Here is an 18771-nt window from a genome sequence, read left to right as displayed (position 1 = left end):
AACAGGTCTGTATTTAAAACGAGAAATTATAGTAACATTGAATCTTCACACAGTTCTAATTTCCACGAGTGAAGCTTCAGTCTGTTCAAAACCAGCCAGCACTGCACTCGTGGTGTCACAGTTTCACTAAAGTAACATGAAAGCAAACGAAGCATCAGTGAGCCAATTCTAAACAAAGAGGAACAAACACAAAATTAACTACTAATGTTGGCTAACATCGATTAGCTTCCTCCAAACCCAGGTGTTCAACATAAATCCAATGCTCCATGTGTGAGTGGACAGAAGGCTTTTATTGTGAGACATTTGCAGGCATGCAGCTGGATGTAGTGAGGGGGGCAGCCTTTATTTAAAGACTTTTACTTCACTCTTGGTTTTCTATTAGAGGAAACACTTTAATCAGATGACAAAAGGTCAGACCCATAAAAATCAACGAGCTAATGTTACTTTGATCCTAGTTTGTTATCTAGTGCTTGGCATCTCCTGTCTGGTAACTTGAGGAATTATCTGACTGGACAAAGACTTTTTCCAGCTGTGCACCACATTCCTGTAAATGGACATGCTGCTTGCAATGCCATGTGGGAGGAAGTATGTTACAAAGCATTCTTTATGTTTTAGACCTTTACTGTTTAGGACAACGTTGGTCCAACTAGTGGGCAATCTCAGCTCTTACTCTGAAAGTTCAGTCGCTGCTGTAAAGCTACACCTGGACCTTCCTGTCAGGTGTTTCCATACCACCTGGCTCACTGGCTGGCCACTCTTATGGCATGTTTATGGTAATATGTCTCATTTACAAGGTGATGGGGGGGAGACACATTTTTAGACATAAGCTGTAATGGCCGCCGTTTTCTTTGTGAGTATTTATTACACGGCGTGCTGCGGGGAAAAGCCTGTTCTAACGTTTGAGTCTAAGGTTTATTTTTTTGCTTCTCAACCGTAAATACTCTGCATCTTTCACGTGATTCCGTTTATTTTGAAAAGTCTCAACAGGATCTTGAGCTTTATTGTGAAAGGTTTATGTGGAAAATAAACAAGCTGACACGCCGTGGTTTTACCGTCGTTGTTGCTAACGACAACGCATAAAAACAGGCCCTTGTCCGTCCGTAGTGTGGTTGTATTAAATATAAGAGAAAGAGAGAACTTTAAGAAATGAATATAGCCACTACAGTGACCATCAGAACCATGAAAAAATATTGCCGTAAACAGTTTATTTTGCGACACCACAAAACAAACGATAGCGTAAAATGAAACGATAGATGTTTTTATATCGTCATCCGATATATATCGTTATATCGAACAGCCCTAATTCCCAGTTACTCTCCAAAAAGTTGATTCTGTTCATCTGGACGTAGCGTTTTGTGGGAGGAACGTTTCGTCACTCATCCAAGTGACTTCTTCAGTGGACGTTCCTCCACTCAACTTAAGCTTAAAACAGCAAACTCCCGAAAAACCACAAAGACATGACGAGGGTAAGTGTTAGACTGCGAGTATTTAAATGTGAGGTTTTCAAACATGATTTTTCACTTTCAAAACTGCAGCCGGAGACGAGAAAAACAAAAATCAAACCAAACACTTGATCTGTGCTCCATCTTTTATGCAGCTGTCCATGTTTGAATGTTTTATAACACCCATTACCCTTACACTTTAACTAAACCACTTTTTTGAGGAGATACTCACACCTAACCTGACCCACACTGTGATCCACATCCAGCTTCTGTGCAACACAGCCTTTTAAATGAGTGAGAGAAACATCAATAATTGATAAAACTGATGACGACACTGGCAGCAAATGAGCAAAACAAGAAGATTTACTTTAAGTATCCCATATTTGGAAAATAATTTTGTTAACAGTTGAAACAACAGTAAAATATAAAGTTTATGCATAATGAAAGTAATATGAAGAGTCAAATGTAGAGATAAAAGTTAATGAATTCTTTTATTTGATCTTTCTCAGCCTGCAGTAAATTTTCTCTCATATTTGTTTGATCAGGAGACACAGGAAACTTATAAAGAGAGCTGAGCGACACAGCAAGAGTCATGACTGGCTTTGTGAGTAATTAATTTGACCAGAGCCGCCGCACCCAGACTCCACACGTCCATCACCTTTAATGAAAAGATTCTTGTGACATTTAGATCTTCCATTTATTTTCTACTTTCTGACAGCAGATGCTGTAGACTGCAGCGGGGGGAAAAAAATGGGGACACTGATCTCTTTTTCCCCCCCTTTACTGGAAGCAACAGCCACCAGAATATTTCATACCAATTGAGCAGCTGATTGAGACATTAAATCTAACCGCTGCACAGACACTGAGCGGCTTGGAGACGCAGCCTGACTGCCCTCAGCTGATGGGGCCTGTACCAAAAAGACAAAAATAAAAGAGTAGAAGAAAAGCATTCTGCCATTACCGTTTGTCACCCACTGACAAGCCCATTATTCTGTCCTCTCTGCTCTGCCACTGATCTGCTTTGCTGTCTGCTGGGTCTTTTCTGACCAATTACATCATCACTGCAGTCGCATCACTGCAGGAAGTCGACATGGTGGCATTTACTTTGAATTAAAAAGTATAAATAGTGGCCTGGTTTTTATTTTTGTAGAACTTTGTATAAGTTTAACGGTTTAAAGTAAAAAAAATTGGTTTTATTAGAACTTGGATTTCAAGAAGCTTGCTGGGATGTCGGTTTTAGCTGCGCACCTGGGAGGACACCTCGAGCAGGTGGGCTGGTGACATTCACAGGTTATTTTAAGCGACTTTATTTCCTGGATTCTATGCATTTAAAAACAAAACAAAACAACTGTCTATTGCTCATCCTGGGCCGTTTGATCTCAGTAAATCAGATAACAGGGTGTGGCAAGGTCTCACTATGGGTTCACCCAAAACCTTGGCTGAGAGTGACTCGTTAGGTAGAGGATCAATAGGGGTCCATGACCCTATTGGGGACACTCCCAATCTGGGACTCTCCACCAGACGCTCTCAGTACTGAAGAAACTTCTCGGATGAAACGTCTTCAAGAAACTTAAAGAAGTCCAGACGCTTTTTTCTTAGACTACGATGATCTGGATGACTGAGAACCTTCACAGACAACCCAAAGTTCTGTCTGCCTGTGTCCCTTTTCTTTGGGGAAGTGACTCGCCAGTTCAGAACCAGTAAACTTAATAACCTCAGACAAGTTTATGCTCAAGTTTGAAACTTTTTGCATATCTAAAACAGATCACATTAGGGTTGTGCAAATGGATGATGATTACGGGGACTGATAAAGGTCAGAGCGATCACCAAAAGCTCATTACTCAAATACTGTTTTCCTATTCCATCCATATGAAATTCATATTAGCCTACAGACAATATGCTTTTCTGCAGTTTCATGCCATCAAGTCTGAGCATGCACAACAGTTAACAGAAGCTTTTGATTAGGAGAAGAAACCAGCACCACAAACACCTGCTGGCGTAGCCGGCGATCCGTATGGACATATGTCACATATATCCATGTTTTGGGGTGTTGGATCATTAGAATTAACAGCTAAGGCTGCAGTCTTTAACCTACAAGTTTAGGAAAATACAGTTTCAATTTAAAGCCAAGGAAGTGCGTTCTACGACTTTCCACAACAAAATTAAACTTTAATAACACAAAGAGCTGTGAGAGATGAGCAGGTTTAAAAAGCTCTTCTGTCTTTTTAACGAGGATCCGTAAAGAGAAGGTGGAGGAAAATGCACTGCCCTGCTCATTTTAAGAGTACAGAGTTTACTGTGTGATGGCTGTGAGTTGCTATATTAGAAAATGTTAGCGACATTAGAGAACACTGTCACAGCTCAGAGTTAGAAAACTCTATTTAAATAATTTAATGGCGCAGACTACATCCACTTCAGATGACAAATGGAAAGCCGGAATCGGTCTCAGATCACACTGCCAGCCACTCTGCATGTTTGCATGAGAGAGACAGAGGGAAAGAGACCAATGTCAGAACTTGCCACATGTTCCCATTTTGTGTCTCTGCGTTATGGTCGAAGAGCACAGACTACATCTTTATAGCTTCATACTTGTCTCATTAAGAAATATCAAAGGAGATTAAGGTTACTTTCTGACATAAAATCAGAGCCGGTGGTTAGAATATTAGTTGCAATTAATGCGTTGCACTTGCATGCTTCCTCCAACCAGCTAATTTAAAGTCAACATCATCTCTGCCTGTACTGTAGTGCAGACTTGGGAGGAATTTATTGAAATGTCTGTCAACTAAATCTACTTCGAATATCGATGGTCCTGCAAAGAGCTCCTAAAACAGGGAGGTTTTATGTGTACAGATGTGGCCATAATCACCACTTACAAGATGAGTGCCAGGGATTAATGCACTAATTCAGTATCTGATCACATCTGAAACACAATCTCCTCTGAAATAATGTCTCCTCCTGCTCCTCAGTTACCATGTGAATAATGGACAGAAAAGTGTCTCTGCAGAACAATAAAACGGCTCAGTGAATCTCACCTTTGGCTTTATCATTTTATCTCAATATTATACAATTTGTGTGACCTTTGTCCACCAAAATCCTCTTCTGGGTCAGATTTTGTCAAGTTATTGATTAGATTTTTTATTGATTAGCATTCAAATATCTCAGTGAAGACAGAACAAAGATCTACCACAAAGCAAGAAAGCATGAGACAAGGCTAATCAAAAGGTATTGGCTGAAGCGTTTGCTTATTACGCCAACCCTTTTAACAAAAGATCTTTTTGCATGCAGCTCCTCAGGGCTCGAAGCAAAGACTAAAACAAAGCAAAAACAAAACAAACAAACAAACAAGAAAAAAAACAAACAAAAAAAACCAAAACTTTCCATCACACAAGTAACTACATCAAAGCAAAAGAACCAAGAGTTTTGGTTTTTTTGCTCTTTTCATTCTTGATTTATATATTTTTCTAATACTCTATTTTTAAACATGTTTTTAAACAAGGAAAATGAACTACACCTTTTTAAATCACTGTCATAACTATTCCACAGGTTAACTCCTCTAACAGAAACACATCTCTGCTTTATATTTGTCCTTATCTTGTTTTTTTTTTAAAGAAATCTGTTCCCCTTAAGTCATATTGACTCTCTCTGACTTTGAACAGCTTCTGAGCACTGGGGCAAAGCAAGTTATTTTGTGCTTTATAATTATCTGTGCCATTTTATATTCAACTAAATCATAAAATTTCAGGGTATTCAGATTAATAAACAAAATGTTAGTTGGTTCTATATAGTTTGATTGGTTTATAATTCTTATAGCTCTTTTTTGTAACTTGAAAATATGAAGAGTGTTCGTTTTATATGCATTAGCCCATATCTCCAGACAGTAAGTCATATATGGAAGCAACAGAGTACAATAAAGTGTGTATAATGATTTTTTGTTCAGGACATGCTTTGTTTTATAGAGAATATCGATGGTTTTTGACATTTTTGTTTTCACATGGTTTATATGAGACTTCCAACTCAGCTTATCATCAATTATCACGCCAAGAAATTTATTTTCGTACACTCTTTCAATTTCAATTCCATTAACCCTTATTTTAGATACATTTTTCATTTGTCTAGTGCCAAAAATAATCATTTTGTTTTCTTTATATTTAATGATAACTTATTTACATCAAACCAGTTTTTTAATATATTTAACTCCTTTTCCGCTGTAGTCAGAAGCTGTTCTAGGTTTTTACCTGAGCAATACAGAGTGGTATCATCAGCAAACAATACACATATTAACAGTTTGGAAACACTAGATATGTCATTTATATATAATATAAATAATTTAGGGCCCAGCACAGAGCCCTGAGGAACACAAGTTACCTTCAACTGCTTAGATTTTACATTATTGAATTCGACATATTGATATCTTTCATCCAGGTAACTTTTCATCCACTTGTATGCTAACCCTCTTATGCCATATCTCTCTAGTTTATTCATTAATATAGATCAATTGTATCAAACACCCTTTTTAAGTCTATAAAAACACCAACAGTATATTCCTTATTATCTATAGCATTAGATATCCCTTCTACAAGTTCCATCACTGCCATCGAAGTGGACCTTTTCACTCTAAAGCCATATTGGTTATCACTTAGGAGATTATGCTTCTCAATATATTTATTAAGTCTATATTAAGTCGTTATTATTTCTTGACTCTGGAATTTCTTTTGCTAAATTAAAGCCAACATTTACAAAAAAATCATTAAATTCATTTGCAATGTCTTTAGTTTTATCAAGCACAATATCTTTATCTTTTTTAAAATAACCTGGATAATTCTTATTTTTTGAGCCCTTTTTGATTATACTGTTTAATATCCTCCATGTTTCTTGTGTGTTACTTCTACTCCAATAATTTGTGGTAATATTCTTTCTTACTTGTTCTTATAATATTTACTAATCTATTTTTATATAACTTGTACTTTATTTCAGCATCTTTTGTCCTCTGTTTTATGAATCTCTTATATAGATTATTTTTCTTTTTACATGCATCTTCTATCCCCTTTGTGATCCATGGCTTATTTGATCTGTGATGCTTTCTAGTGATTTTCATTAAAGGACAATGTTTTTCATATAGTGAAATTACAGTTGATAAGAATGCATCATATGCACTATTTGAATCTTCATTTGCAAAAACCTCATTCCAATTGTGTTCCTTTAAGTCCACCTGGAGGGCAGTAATGACTCTTGTTGTTCTATGTCGTATCATATCAAATATTTGATTCTTTTGTTTAGTTTTAATCCCAAAATAATTTTGAAAATTTTAAATTTACGATCTAACTACAAAGTTAGATCGTAAAAATTGCAATATTTCTACCTGTTTATCCATTTAAATGTAGATCTGGCTGAAACTCTACGAGGTTTTCTGTCCCGTACAGTTTTCAGGAGATGAGTTTCTAATCCGGATTCTAGTCAGACACAGTTAAGGGCTAATCACTGCAAATTAAAATTCCTTTTATTTTTCAGTAGCATTAGGGAGGATCAATAACTGATCTAATATCTCATCTTGATCTTCAGGGCCCCTTCAGCATCAGACCACAGTCATTAGCTTGGGACACACACAGGCACCCTCTGAGGAGCACATTAAAGACAAGAGAAAAAGGCACACTCGCGCGCGCACACACACAAACACACAACTGAAGGACACTGGAGTTGTAATGCAATTATGAATTCGAAATGTTCCAGTGTTAATGCAGTTTAAACCGCTGCCTGTGGAGATCCATACTAACCTGATATCAGGACGTCTGACCGGAGACACACAGTGTGTGTGTGTGTGTGTGTGTGTGTGTGTGTGTGTGTGTGTGTGTGTGTGGGGCAAGGTTTTTCTGCGCAGTGTACCAGGAGCACGGAGAAAAGTCGTCGTACCATAGGCACGAGAAAAGTTGTCGTACCATAGGTACGAGAAGTGTGTGTGTGTGTGTGTGTGTGTGTGTGTGTGTGTGTGTGTGTGTGTGTGTGTGTGTGTGTGTGTGTGTGTGTGAGCATGTGTGATGGAGACTCAATAAATTCACAGTGGCGTTGTGGCTGTGTACGTCTGTACATCTGGTCTCATATGAGAGTGTGGTGTCTTGCATTAACAGTGACTGTGAGCATCAGTGTGTCAGTCCAATAAAGCCTGTTACTCCAAGTCTTCAACAGTTAAGCCCTCAAAGTAATTCAAATTACACCTGAAAGTCGACTTCTGGTGTCATAGTAAACAGCACGTGGTGGACAGCGTTGTTTATGATGAAACAGCCAACCATGCCGTTACTGTGCGGGTCAAATATAGACCGTTTATTTCTGTAACTACGTGTGGTTGGCAGTCAGAGCAGTTCCAGTTTCTTGAGCTTGTGCAAAAATACCAGCAGTAAAAATCTATTTCCCTTTTGAACTTCAGTTAAATTCTCTGCACAAACAGCCCCTCGCTCTTATTCGTCCATCCATTTTCTTCCACCTGGAGGCCAATTTCATTCACACCTATGGACAATTTAGAAACATCAACATGCATGACAGTGGGGGGGGGGGGGGGGGGAGTCAGAGTCCCCATGTAGATATACAGGCCCACGGCAGGCCAGGGGATTCAAACCAAAGACCTCCTTGTTGTGAAACGACTGCACACATTAACTCTTGCAAACAGATAATGTTAATTTGGTAGTCGTCTTTGCTCTAGACATGAGCTGAGATGATAGAGATGAGTTGCTGTAAGTGAGTTTGGGCTTTTATAGAGCAGTGAAATGCACAAAATAAAAACTATTAAAGTCATTTAACCTGAGATCCATCAACATTACACTGCCTTTTATTTATTTTCCTGTGGTGGGAGGTCAGAGTCTGGACTGAGATGGCTCACAGACTAGCTTTGGCCTTTGGGTTGTATGTCGCTCATGTGAGTATATCTGAATCTAAAAGGTCTATTTCTCCACAGATGGTGGTTCCAGATTACTTTGGGTTTTTTCTCATCAGGGCACTGGAGAATTGCAAACTGGTCCAGTGAGCACCTGAATGCTGCCCTGGTTTGAAAGTAACTCTCATTAGATGAAGTGTAGGAGTTGTGATATTTGGCCACGAACCTCCACAGTAGCTTTATTTTCATCAGAGCGTATTCTGGCTGCATATTACTGGAGTCACGCAGAGCTAAAGCAAATATACACTCACGCACACGTCAAGCGTCAGCGTGCTCAGTGTCTCATTGGGGTTAATTCTTTGCGTATAAAAACAAACATAAAACACGCCCACAGACCGCCAGCACTGATCAACTCAGTCCAACTCTTATTGAGAATCTGTTCCAAAGCACCAAATACAGCCAACGCTTCAGCTCCCACACAGTCGACAGACGCCAACAGACCGATGCAGCACCAACACATCCCTGAAAGACACTCCAGCAGGTCTGATCTTATTCATCTTTTTGTTCTAACTCTTTGCCCTCTGGTTTTGTTTCTCTCAGGTGAACTGAGTCTGGTCCCTCAGGTTATGTCAATTAAAGGTTATAGCAAAGCTTTTGGGGGAGCGCACAGGCAATGCTTGAATGGCTTAAGGTTTACTTCAAAGGTAACTGAAACAAAAACATACAGAATCAGTCAAATCAGACAAGAAGAGAAAAATTTGTGATTTTCCCCTAAAAGTTACACATTTATTAAACACGCAGCTTCACATAATTTCGCCTAAACAGATCAATCCAGAGCATCCACATGATTAATGCCCATGCCTCCTCCCACCAGAGGACTGCACAAACAGGAAGCTAATGAATATTCTGAATAGATTGCCGGGAATAAAATATAAATACATTTACCTACATTGACTGGCCCAATAAAACAATAGATATACCTGCCACCACACAGCTGAAGCTGTAATAAAACCTCTCCTGCAGCCACACAACTGGCCGTTGATTGGCTCCCTGGATGCAGAGGTGGGCCAACTGCCAAGAATCGCACTACATAATTCTTCTACTTCTACTCGTGGTTATCTGAGTGCCACGTGTCTCTCATATATTTTCACAGGTTATATAAAGAGACAAGAAATAAAGCAGAACTACATTACCCAGAATCACACGTGACCATACAAAGTGTTAGTGTTCAGGACATCACTGCTGCTAACATCACACACACTGAGCCATTAGAAAAATCACTGGTGTATAAATCAAACATGGAACAAACTCTGCTGTTACTATTCGAGGCCTCTGCTGACACGCATCCCGCCCGAGTTCACCAGCAGCAAGTTCGTGCTTGTAATTTAGGAATTAACAGACACACCCAGAATTAGGAGGAAAGTCACTGTGGTACGAGAGTTCAAGCCTCTGGAGGAAACATCCTCAGTAACACCGACACACACAACACAGTGAACCTGTCGGTTCACAGCTCGGTCACAGTCTGCCCCCTCGTGGACAAATTAAACACTACAGCTGCATCTTTGGATATTATGGCTAAAAAATGACTGCGTTGCACCTGCAGTCATTCCAGCCTTTGAATATTCTGAGCTTTTTGTTTCAATTTCAAGCATTTTGCATGTTCTGCAGAACAATGCATATACCTGAAGGCATTATTAGTTTCATTGTTGGTTCAGTTATAATGTGTGGTATTTGTCTGATAGATATCCCAGTGTCAGTAAACATGCACCAAAGCTCAGGCTTGTTTTCTTTAGTTTTGTAAGTGGCCATTAAAATCTCTGTTTTTATTTCGGTTTTGTTTGCACACATAGTTCAGCTCACTCAATTCTCTGTCATAATCCCGCTGGCCTGTCACAGAGGTAGAATATCACACAGTGCATGTCCATGAACACGGTTCTGAATGTCTCGATCTTATTATTCTAACCCTGAGTGCATGAAAGAGAGGGATGACGTGACGCTGATCCTGTCTGTTTAAAAATAATGCCAAAGCACGTCATCATCTGGTTCCTCTTACATGTTTTCCAGTAAACTGAGAGCTAATTTATCACTGCATTTATCAGGCACAGCTCCACAAATGTACGAGCACATTTCACTGTAGCTAAAAACACACTGAGGAGTGCAGAGCAAACACTTACCCAATTTAAATATTTAGATTTCAGCACTGAGAAGTCACTCGACTAATCTCCAATTCATTCTGCAGCGAGACAACCAGCTCCTCAAAGCCAAAAATCACAGAGAAGCAACACTACTACACTACTACTATTATACTACTACTACTACTACTACTACTACTACTACTACTACACTTTGTATAAAGTTAACTTTGATTACGATCAGAGGCCAGAATTTAGTTGATTTTGCAGCCCTCATCGATCACTTCAGCACGCATGTCATGTATTTAGAGGGACTTACTTTTCATAGTGCCAGCATCTTCGTCATCATCATCGTCCTCGTCATCATTAGAGTTGATGACCATGGTGCCCAGCTGTGACTGCAAGGTTCCCGTGTCATCGTGTTCAATCATTGTTCCTGCGGAGCTTCCAAGAGAACTTCCTAAAGAACCGGCAGCCCGGATGGTTCCTGAGTCACCCGTACCTGCCCGAACCATCGTCCCCTGGTCAACCTCATCTTCATCCTGAAACACAGAGGCAGAGGGCAGCGTGATTTAATGCTCTCCAACGGCAGTTACAATATCCAGAAAGGACATGTTTATAAATATGAGGCTGTGTTTAGCTTTGGAAAGTTAGAAATCAAAAGCTCGTCAAATACAAAAACACTCGTAAGTTAACGTCTTCTTTTGTTGCAGTAACTTAAAAGCTGTAAATGCTATCCTATTGATATTTAAGTTGCTGAGTCTGTACCGAATTCTCATCGTCGTCTGCATCCTGCTCTCTTTGTTCTTCCTCCTGTCTCTTCAGTTTGATCTCCATGGCGTCTGTGATCAAAGCTCTGAGGATGGAATTGGGCTTGGCCGATTTAATAAACGGATGCTGTCGAGGAGAAAGACACGTAACGCTCAAACCAAACGTTTATGGGTTTTGACATTAGTTACAATTAGAAATGATCCATGAAAGCTAAAGCATGACCACAATAGCAAATATTACAGCAAATACTACGATTATGTAAAAAATACTACTATAATATGATGTATTAAACTGAAATTCCAGCCAGCAACAAAACAAAATAAAATGAATGGTTAAGTGAAGCTGTCCACTAAAAGACAATATCAAAAAAATAAAGCTCATTAATGTAAAAAAGAAAATATTCAAAAATCAAATCAAAAAAATGTAAAAATTTAAAATAAAAATACATTTGATTTGAAAAAGTTAAAGAGCAGGTCACACAATAAAACAGAAATAAAAATAATAAACAGATTAAAAAATGAGCACATTTTTTTTAATAGTTATTACCTCATTTACATAGTGTGGCTTTAATAATTAAAAATCTAATTTAAAGATATCTAAAGGTTTGAATGTTTTCTGATCACACGGTCATCCACGACACTCGGTCTGTTGTCAGTTACAGGATTGCTTCGTTACCTGTAACAGCTGTGTGGCCGTAGCTCTGTTTTCTGGGTTCTTCACTAAACACTGGCTGACAAAGTCCCGGAAGCCCGGAGACCACAGATCCGGGTTCCGAAAGGTTGGGGGAGGGTTTGTGGGAATCATGAAGATGGCCTGGAAGAGGAAACAGTTCAGCACACTGAAGGCAAAACCAGCTAACCATCACTGTTCAGCTAAATACAGTAATTTATGTCACACTCCTCCGTTTCCTCTCTTTGTCTTCTCTTACACACACATACAGCTGTTATTATTTACATACTAACATTTTTGGGGCTTACACACACAGTGCAAACACACTTGCACTGCTTTCTACTAGAGATGTAGAAAGCAGCTGGTATCTGTATTTGTATTTGTTGAGGGGGGAAGTATTTGTACTTGTATTTGTATTCAAGTAAAATTCAAAAAAATTTGCGTTATACTTTTAATTAACGTAATAGAATTAAAGAATACTTGCACTATCCTTTATAATCATTATGGATATGCAATATTAGTTGATGTTTTTCCATAAATCCAGCAATGAACATGTAACAAGGAACGTCATTGAAAAGAAAATAACATAACAGCCATTACCTCATCAGTGGTCAAACCAACAACTGATAAAATACCATTATGAACATTATGAACCCACCACCACCCGTCCTGTTGGAGGAGACTGAACAGACAGCGAAACTGACTTGCAGGGGCAGAACATGGCTGTGATGATGAATTGGTGCTTGTGGGGGGGTTGGCAGACAGTGCCAGGAGAGGATGCTTTAAGTGCATGTGATTACGCATAACAGATGTTGACAGATGTTTGATATGTGTGCCTCTGCTGATCTGACTTTTGCACACATTACATATCACTTTGGTTTCATCTGCAGCACTGACTGAATGCTTCCACACAGAACTTGATCAAGTTGTTTTGGCTGGTGGAGGACCAAGAGGTGGCTCAGCAGCAGCCACACTCTTTTCTATTTTGTTGCCCAAATGCATGTGGGGAGTTTCAGCTAAGTTCATGTGTGACGGGAAGCTATGCTAAGGTTAATTAGGTATAGTAACTTAAACGTATCATATAACTCCCACAAGTGCATACAATTTGACACAACTACACAAGCATCGTTTTAACCTTTTAAACCAAACTTTAATGTTACTCTGTCAACAGCCTATTTTTAAATGACCGAGCTAACAAAGCTACGTAAACAGAGCGAACATGAGTTAAAGTTACCATTGAGAGCACTGACTGCAGTCGTCAGTAATGCAGCGTAATGGAATAATCTCTCAATCTTCGCAAAAGTTATAAACTGCCTCCGGAACCCAGTTAAGGTACAAAGAAATATATTCAACAAAAATAGTGACGCAGTTCAGCCTTTTTTCACTCAGCCGAGCCTCTCTGTCAGTCACCTCTTCCATTCACTCATCCGGTCGTGCACTGCGGTCTCATAAGGAAACTCAGCTTTTTGATATAAAGTTTTTCTTGTTCCCGAATACAAATATTTTTTCAAGTATTTGTTCAAAATAAGTATTCGTAAAAAACACGTGATTTGTGGACTATAACACGATCCGTACCCTCATTGGGTGTATGTCCGCGTAGGGTGGCTTGCCCTCAGCCATTTCTATAGCTGTTATTCCCAGAGACCAGATATCTGCCACACAGTTATATCCGATCTCCTGTATGACTTCTGGAGCCATCCAGAACGGCGTGCCGATGACAGTGTTTCGTTTCGCCATCGTGTCCTGATGAAGGATGGAGAGAAAATAACATAAAGTAAAGCATAGAAGGTTAAAGCTTCTACAACATTCAAAGGGCAGATAGCATCTTTATTCAGCTACTGGTGTTTAATTGTGTTTTCTTTCTATATTAAACCAGATATAACAAAACATTTAAAACACATCAAACATACATCATATGCATTTACAGTAGCAGATTGATTTCTCTTACTGTGAGCTGTCCAGCAACTCCAAAGTCGGCCAGTTTGGCCTGACCCTCCGAGTTCAGCAGGATGTTGCCTGCTTTGATGTCTCTGTGGATCTTCCTCATGAAGTGAAGATACTCCAGACCTTTCAGAGTGGACTGAAGGATGGTGACTATCTCCTCTTCTTTGAGCTACAAGTCAAACGCAAGTAACATTAATTAGATTCATGTATGCAAAGCAATGTTCAAACAAGACGTAGCACTGATGTGGAGGAGGCACATCTAAATATTCTTAAACTGAAACCGTAGAGATGCATCAGACTAACATTCATTTATCGAAAACCTTGAAGTCGTGCAGAAGCCTTACACACACGCTGTGCTCCATGCAAACTACATGTGAGTGAGTGTGTACGTGTGTGTCTGGGTGTTACATTACCGTCTTGTTACGTATTCGGATGATATCCGATACGGACCCAGCGCCACAATATTCCATGACGATCCACAGGTCTGTGTTTTTGAAGTAGCTGCCGTAGTAGCGCACCACGTGGGGACTGAACACAGGGACATGGGTGAGTCAGACCACATTCATCCATTTATTTCAGAATGTTTGAGATTCAATGTGTTGCTTTTATGCTCAGTCAGGCTACGATTCTCTCCCTGATGAAACTTATTTCCTAAAGTTGAGCTCAACATTAGCAGGAGACCTTATGTGACCTTATGAAACGGCCAGCTCACGTCTGAGTTGTGGTGCAATCACACAGGGGTGAAGTGAATTTACAGACATCTGTGGTTAGTTTCAGAGTGTTTGTTCAAGTTTAGTTATTATTGTTTCAAAGTGTTTAGTGTTGTGCTAACTCACAATGGACTAAAACTACCACAGAACCTCTGAGGTTGATGAAATATTGTAATAGTTATTTTGTTACTACATGTAATACTTTACTGATCTCACTATTTTTCTAGTGGAAATCACAGTTTGTATTATCTGCAGATCAGCAGACAGAGTGCAGTAGTACAGCATCCCCAGGCCCTGATGAGGTTTGTGAGTCAAAGTGAAAGTGTCGCTCACGTTTGAAGAACACTCTGGAACTGCTGGTACTTTGTCTATTTATAGCTGCTGCAGCAATGAATGAAAAACCTCAGTAAACACTTTTATATGACAGACTCTGCAGGTCTGGTACACTTCCCAGTGAGAAACAGACCATAATAATGTGTTTCCCCTGGAGAATTATATAACAGTCAGTTGGTGTGGAGGTGGGGCTGTCACCTTATGGGAAAGCCCCCCCAGAAAAACTTAATGAAACTTTCTAAATGTTTCCGCAGAGGCTGAAATCACTTACTGTAAATGTTTCGAGTATCTGCTTCACTGCTTTTCAGCAATTTAACCAAACATCTACGCCCACACTTCTCTTACGGGGGACTTTTTTAAATCCAGTTTGAGGTCGTGTGTAATTACAGGGCGGAAGGACGTGTGCAAAAGATGAGCGGCAAAACGCTGACCACACAAAACACCAAGTCACACCAGTGATGCTCTTACTGCCTTTGGGTTTTTCTTATGTTTCATGGCACGGATCGAGTTCAGTAACGCATGTACCTGTTACACTGCTGCATGATGGAGATCTCCTTGATGATCTCTTGCAGATCAGACTCCACAGGAACTTGTTTGATGGCTACGATCTCCCCAGTTTCTTTATAATGAGCCTTAAATACGCAGCCGTAAGACCTGCAGGAACACAAAGAGAGGCTTAACATGTTCTTTCGGCTGTTAATGACTGAGATCAATGAGCAGATAGTTGTTATCTCCAAGTTTAACCAAACAGTATCGAGCCACACCCAAGAGTTGGTGAGGCTGCTCGATTATAACAGAATTTAAATGATTTTCATTAACTTAAACACAGACAGTTACTGAACTTATAAACTTCATTTTAACAGATTACATTTACTGAAAAAGGAGAGAAGCCTTTTTCTTTTTCAGTCTAAGGGATGCTCGTCTGTCCGTGCTGGCCTTTACAGCAGGATGTGTGAAGGTGCACAAAGCAGTAAAAAAGCAGAAGCTGTGAGCTCAGGTGCCTCGGAGGACCTGCATGACGGCCAGCAGGTGGGCAACAGCGGCCCTATATAAGTCATAATGTCCGAGTTCCCAGTCGGGTTTTTAAAAATGGAACGATCCCTCAAGTTGGATTTCCAACTCGGAAAGTCAGAGGAGCCCCACGAATCCTGAGTTAAGGATCCAACAGTGGATGGAAAATAGTCAAAGCTAATCTGTGCTTTATTAATATTGATCTGTGAATAGCTGTAACGTGCTAAGAAGCAACAAATCCTCTTTTTCCTGCTTTTCCAACCGTATTACTGGAACTCACTCAGCTCTGAGGTGAAAGACGCTGAGCGATCTAGAGACAAACGCACCTGTTAACGATCTTTCCACAGGTCTTCCTTCAGAAACCTTGTAACTTTTTCTTTCCCTAGATAAACTCTTTCTTTCAGTCATCTTGTACTGCGCTTAACTAGACAGCAAGTGAAAAGCACGCCTCTGTATAGGAGAGCGGTGGGCTTCATTTCTAACACTGGAAAAATATGAGAGGGTTGTAGCAAAACTGAATAGAAACTGTGAACCTTTTATCCTGATTATTTTGTTTTCACAATCGCTGGAAACCAAAATTCAAGTAACCGTCTAAGAAGAGGTCCTTCTTCTCTTTCTCCACTGAAAATAGCCCTCGGGGGGGTTCCCACACTTAAAGGTGTGGCCTCCCAAAAACTGTCTGCGAGTTCCTGCAGTGGAAAGACTTCACAGACACATTAATTAGTGACTGATGTCAATAGTAAACATCAGTGTACTATTCAATTTATTTCATTACTTTCCCACCAACAGTTTTTCTCACTTTGACAGATGAAGCAAGAGTGAGAAAAAGCTGTGATATGAGCATGAAAGAAAACGGGTATGAAAAAAATAGTTTCATTAAAGCCAGCGTTACTAATAAGACGTCTTTATTGCAAAAGTCGAGCAGCACCGAATGACTTTGATTAATTGCAGGATCATTAAGAAATGTCTGGAATCAGCTATGACGCGTGCAGGCGAGGAGTCAATCAACCGCTCGGAACAGGAAGCACATTGCCTCTTCATATCCTGTTTCTCAATGTTGACAGGCAACAGAGGAGGGCGGAGCCTGAAGTCTGACAGGAACAGAGATGAAATGAAGCAGAAAGAAGGACAGAGATACGGAGAGGACCAGGATGACTAACACAGACCAGGATGACACATAAATACAGGCAAAGTGAAACTTTGCTCCTGTCAGGACCGAGGTGAGCCTCAGACTGTACGGCTACATGACTCACCCTTCACCCAGCTTCTCCAGGACATCAAAGACTTCCTCTGGCTGCTTGGTGAGACTGTCCTCGCTCAGCTTCTTCAGCTGTCTGCAGTGACAGAAAGAACAATTTTCAGGATTTTTGTTCGTGGTTTTTGGTTATTTGTCTCATCGTTTGCAGCACACGATCACAGCTTTTGTACACTACATGCCTCTAAAGCACTTTAGGACAACTCCTGCTGACCTAAACTGACACTCTGGCACTTTCACATTAAAAAAATATTGCAGAGCGTGCCAGTAATTAACACCTGAAAGTAAAAAAAAACAAAAAAACAATTGTAAACGCATTAATTTGGTGCAGGATCTTTATTATTATTATTATTATTATTTTTTGGTCCATTTTCCACCCTCAAGATAAAAAAATGTTAAAAGCTTAACATTTCAAGGCCAACATTTTATGCAGTAATGAAAACAGTAAATACATTTTTTTCCTTCCAACAAAAGCATGTGTGTAATCTGAGAGAAGACTTTATTACTGAATTCAGCCTTCTTCTGAGTGCTGATCACGTTCATTCTCTCCTGAAACATTAAAATATCTCCACAACCTTTGAACTGAAGAGACAAAAATATCTCTACGCAAACAAAAATAGATGCAACATGTCCCAGATGCAGCTTGTGATGAGATATTTTTTTAGGATAACTGAAGGTCCTCTGCTCACAAGTCCATGGGAATAAAATAAAAATGCAATACTATGTTATAATAGCATTACTTCTACAGTTAGGCTAAGTAATGCTAATATAAGATAAGATAAGATAACCTTTATTAGTCCCACACGTGGGAAATTTGTTTTGTCACAGCAGGAAGTGGACAGTGCAAAAGTTATGACGCAAAAATTAGAATACAATAAGAATAAATACAGTACACAGCTGTACAGAATAGAATAAAATACTATATACAGTAGAATAAAATAAAATAAATATACAATAAGATAAAAATAGAATACAAATACAAATACTATATACAACTGAGTAAAAATACAACGATGACAGAAAGGATTATTGCACTTAGTATTATTGCATATGTATGGATGTGTGTGTTTGTTCAGTTAAAGTCTTTGTTGTGGAGTCTGACAGCAGTGGGGAGGAAAGACCTGCGAAATCTCTCCGTCCCACACCGTGGGTGCCGCAGTCTCCCACTGAAGGAGCTGCTCAGTGCTGTCACAGTCTGCTGCATGGGGTGGGAGATGTTGTCCATCAGGGATGACAGCTTAGCCGCCGTTCTCCTGTCACTCACCACCTCCACTGGGTCCAGAGGGCATCCTAGAACAGAGCTGGCCCTTCGGATCACCCTGTTCAGTCTCTTCCTGTCCCCGGCAGAGATGCTGCCGCCCCAGCAGACCACACCATAAAAGATAGCAGAAGCCACAACAGAGTCATAGAAGGTCTTCAGGAGTGGGCCCTCCACCCCAAACGACCTGAGTCTCCGCAGCAGGTACAGCCTGCTCTGCCCTTTCCTGTAGAGGGCGTCTGAGTTATGAGTCCAGTCCAGTCTATTGTTCAGATGAACACCAAGGTACCTGTAGCTGTCCACAGCCTATGATCACGATATTATAAAGGGAACACCCAGACATGCAAGCTTTAGTATGAAATGTGGTCACTTAAATTTTTTTTA

At 39.9% G+C, this 18771-nt stretch overlaps 1 protein-coding gene across 1 annotated transcript in view; it reads right to left on the bottom strand.

Moving 5' to 3' along the window:
• LOC146575073 (serine/threonine-protein kinase 4-like) overlaps positions 1–18771 on the bottom strand; it is a 45752-nt gene that overhangs the window by 18046 nt on the left and 8935 nt on the right. Inside the window, exons 2-9 of the mRNA XM_085275269.1 lie at positions 17128–17208; positions 15389–15517; positions 14234–14348; positions 13825–13989; positions 13452–13619; positions 11883–12020; positions 11205–11333; positions 10756–10978 (exon numbers count right to left, since the gene is read on the bottom strand). Coding sequence (XP_085131395.1) covers positions 10756–10978; positions 11205–11333; positions 11883–12020; positions 13452–13619; positions 13825–13989; positions 14234–14348; positions 15389–15517; positions 17128–17208 — 1148 coding nt within the window. The remainder of the gene's footprint in view (positions 1–10755; positions 10979–11204; positions 11334–11882; positions 12021–13451; positions 13620–13824; positions 13990–14233; positions 14349–15388; positions 15518–17127; positions 17209–18771) is intronic.

Source organism: Mchenga conophoros, linkage group LG5 (assembly GCF_057382185.1).
Source record: "Mchenga conophoros isolate Kocher_MC1m ecotype Shallow Benthic linkage group LG5, M_conophoros_male_GT1.1, whole genome shotgun sequence".
Classification (NCBI taxonomy): domain Eukaryota; kingdom Metazoa; phylum Chordata; class Actinopteri; order Cichliformes; family Cichlidae; genus Mchenga; species Mchenga conophoros.
Note: the sequence above shows the minus strand (reverse complement) of the source record. Positions and strands in the feature narration are given on the sequence as shown.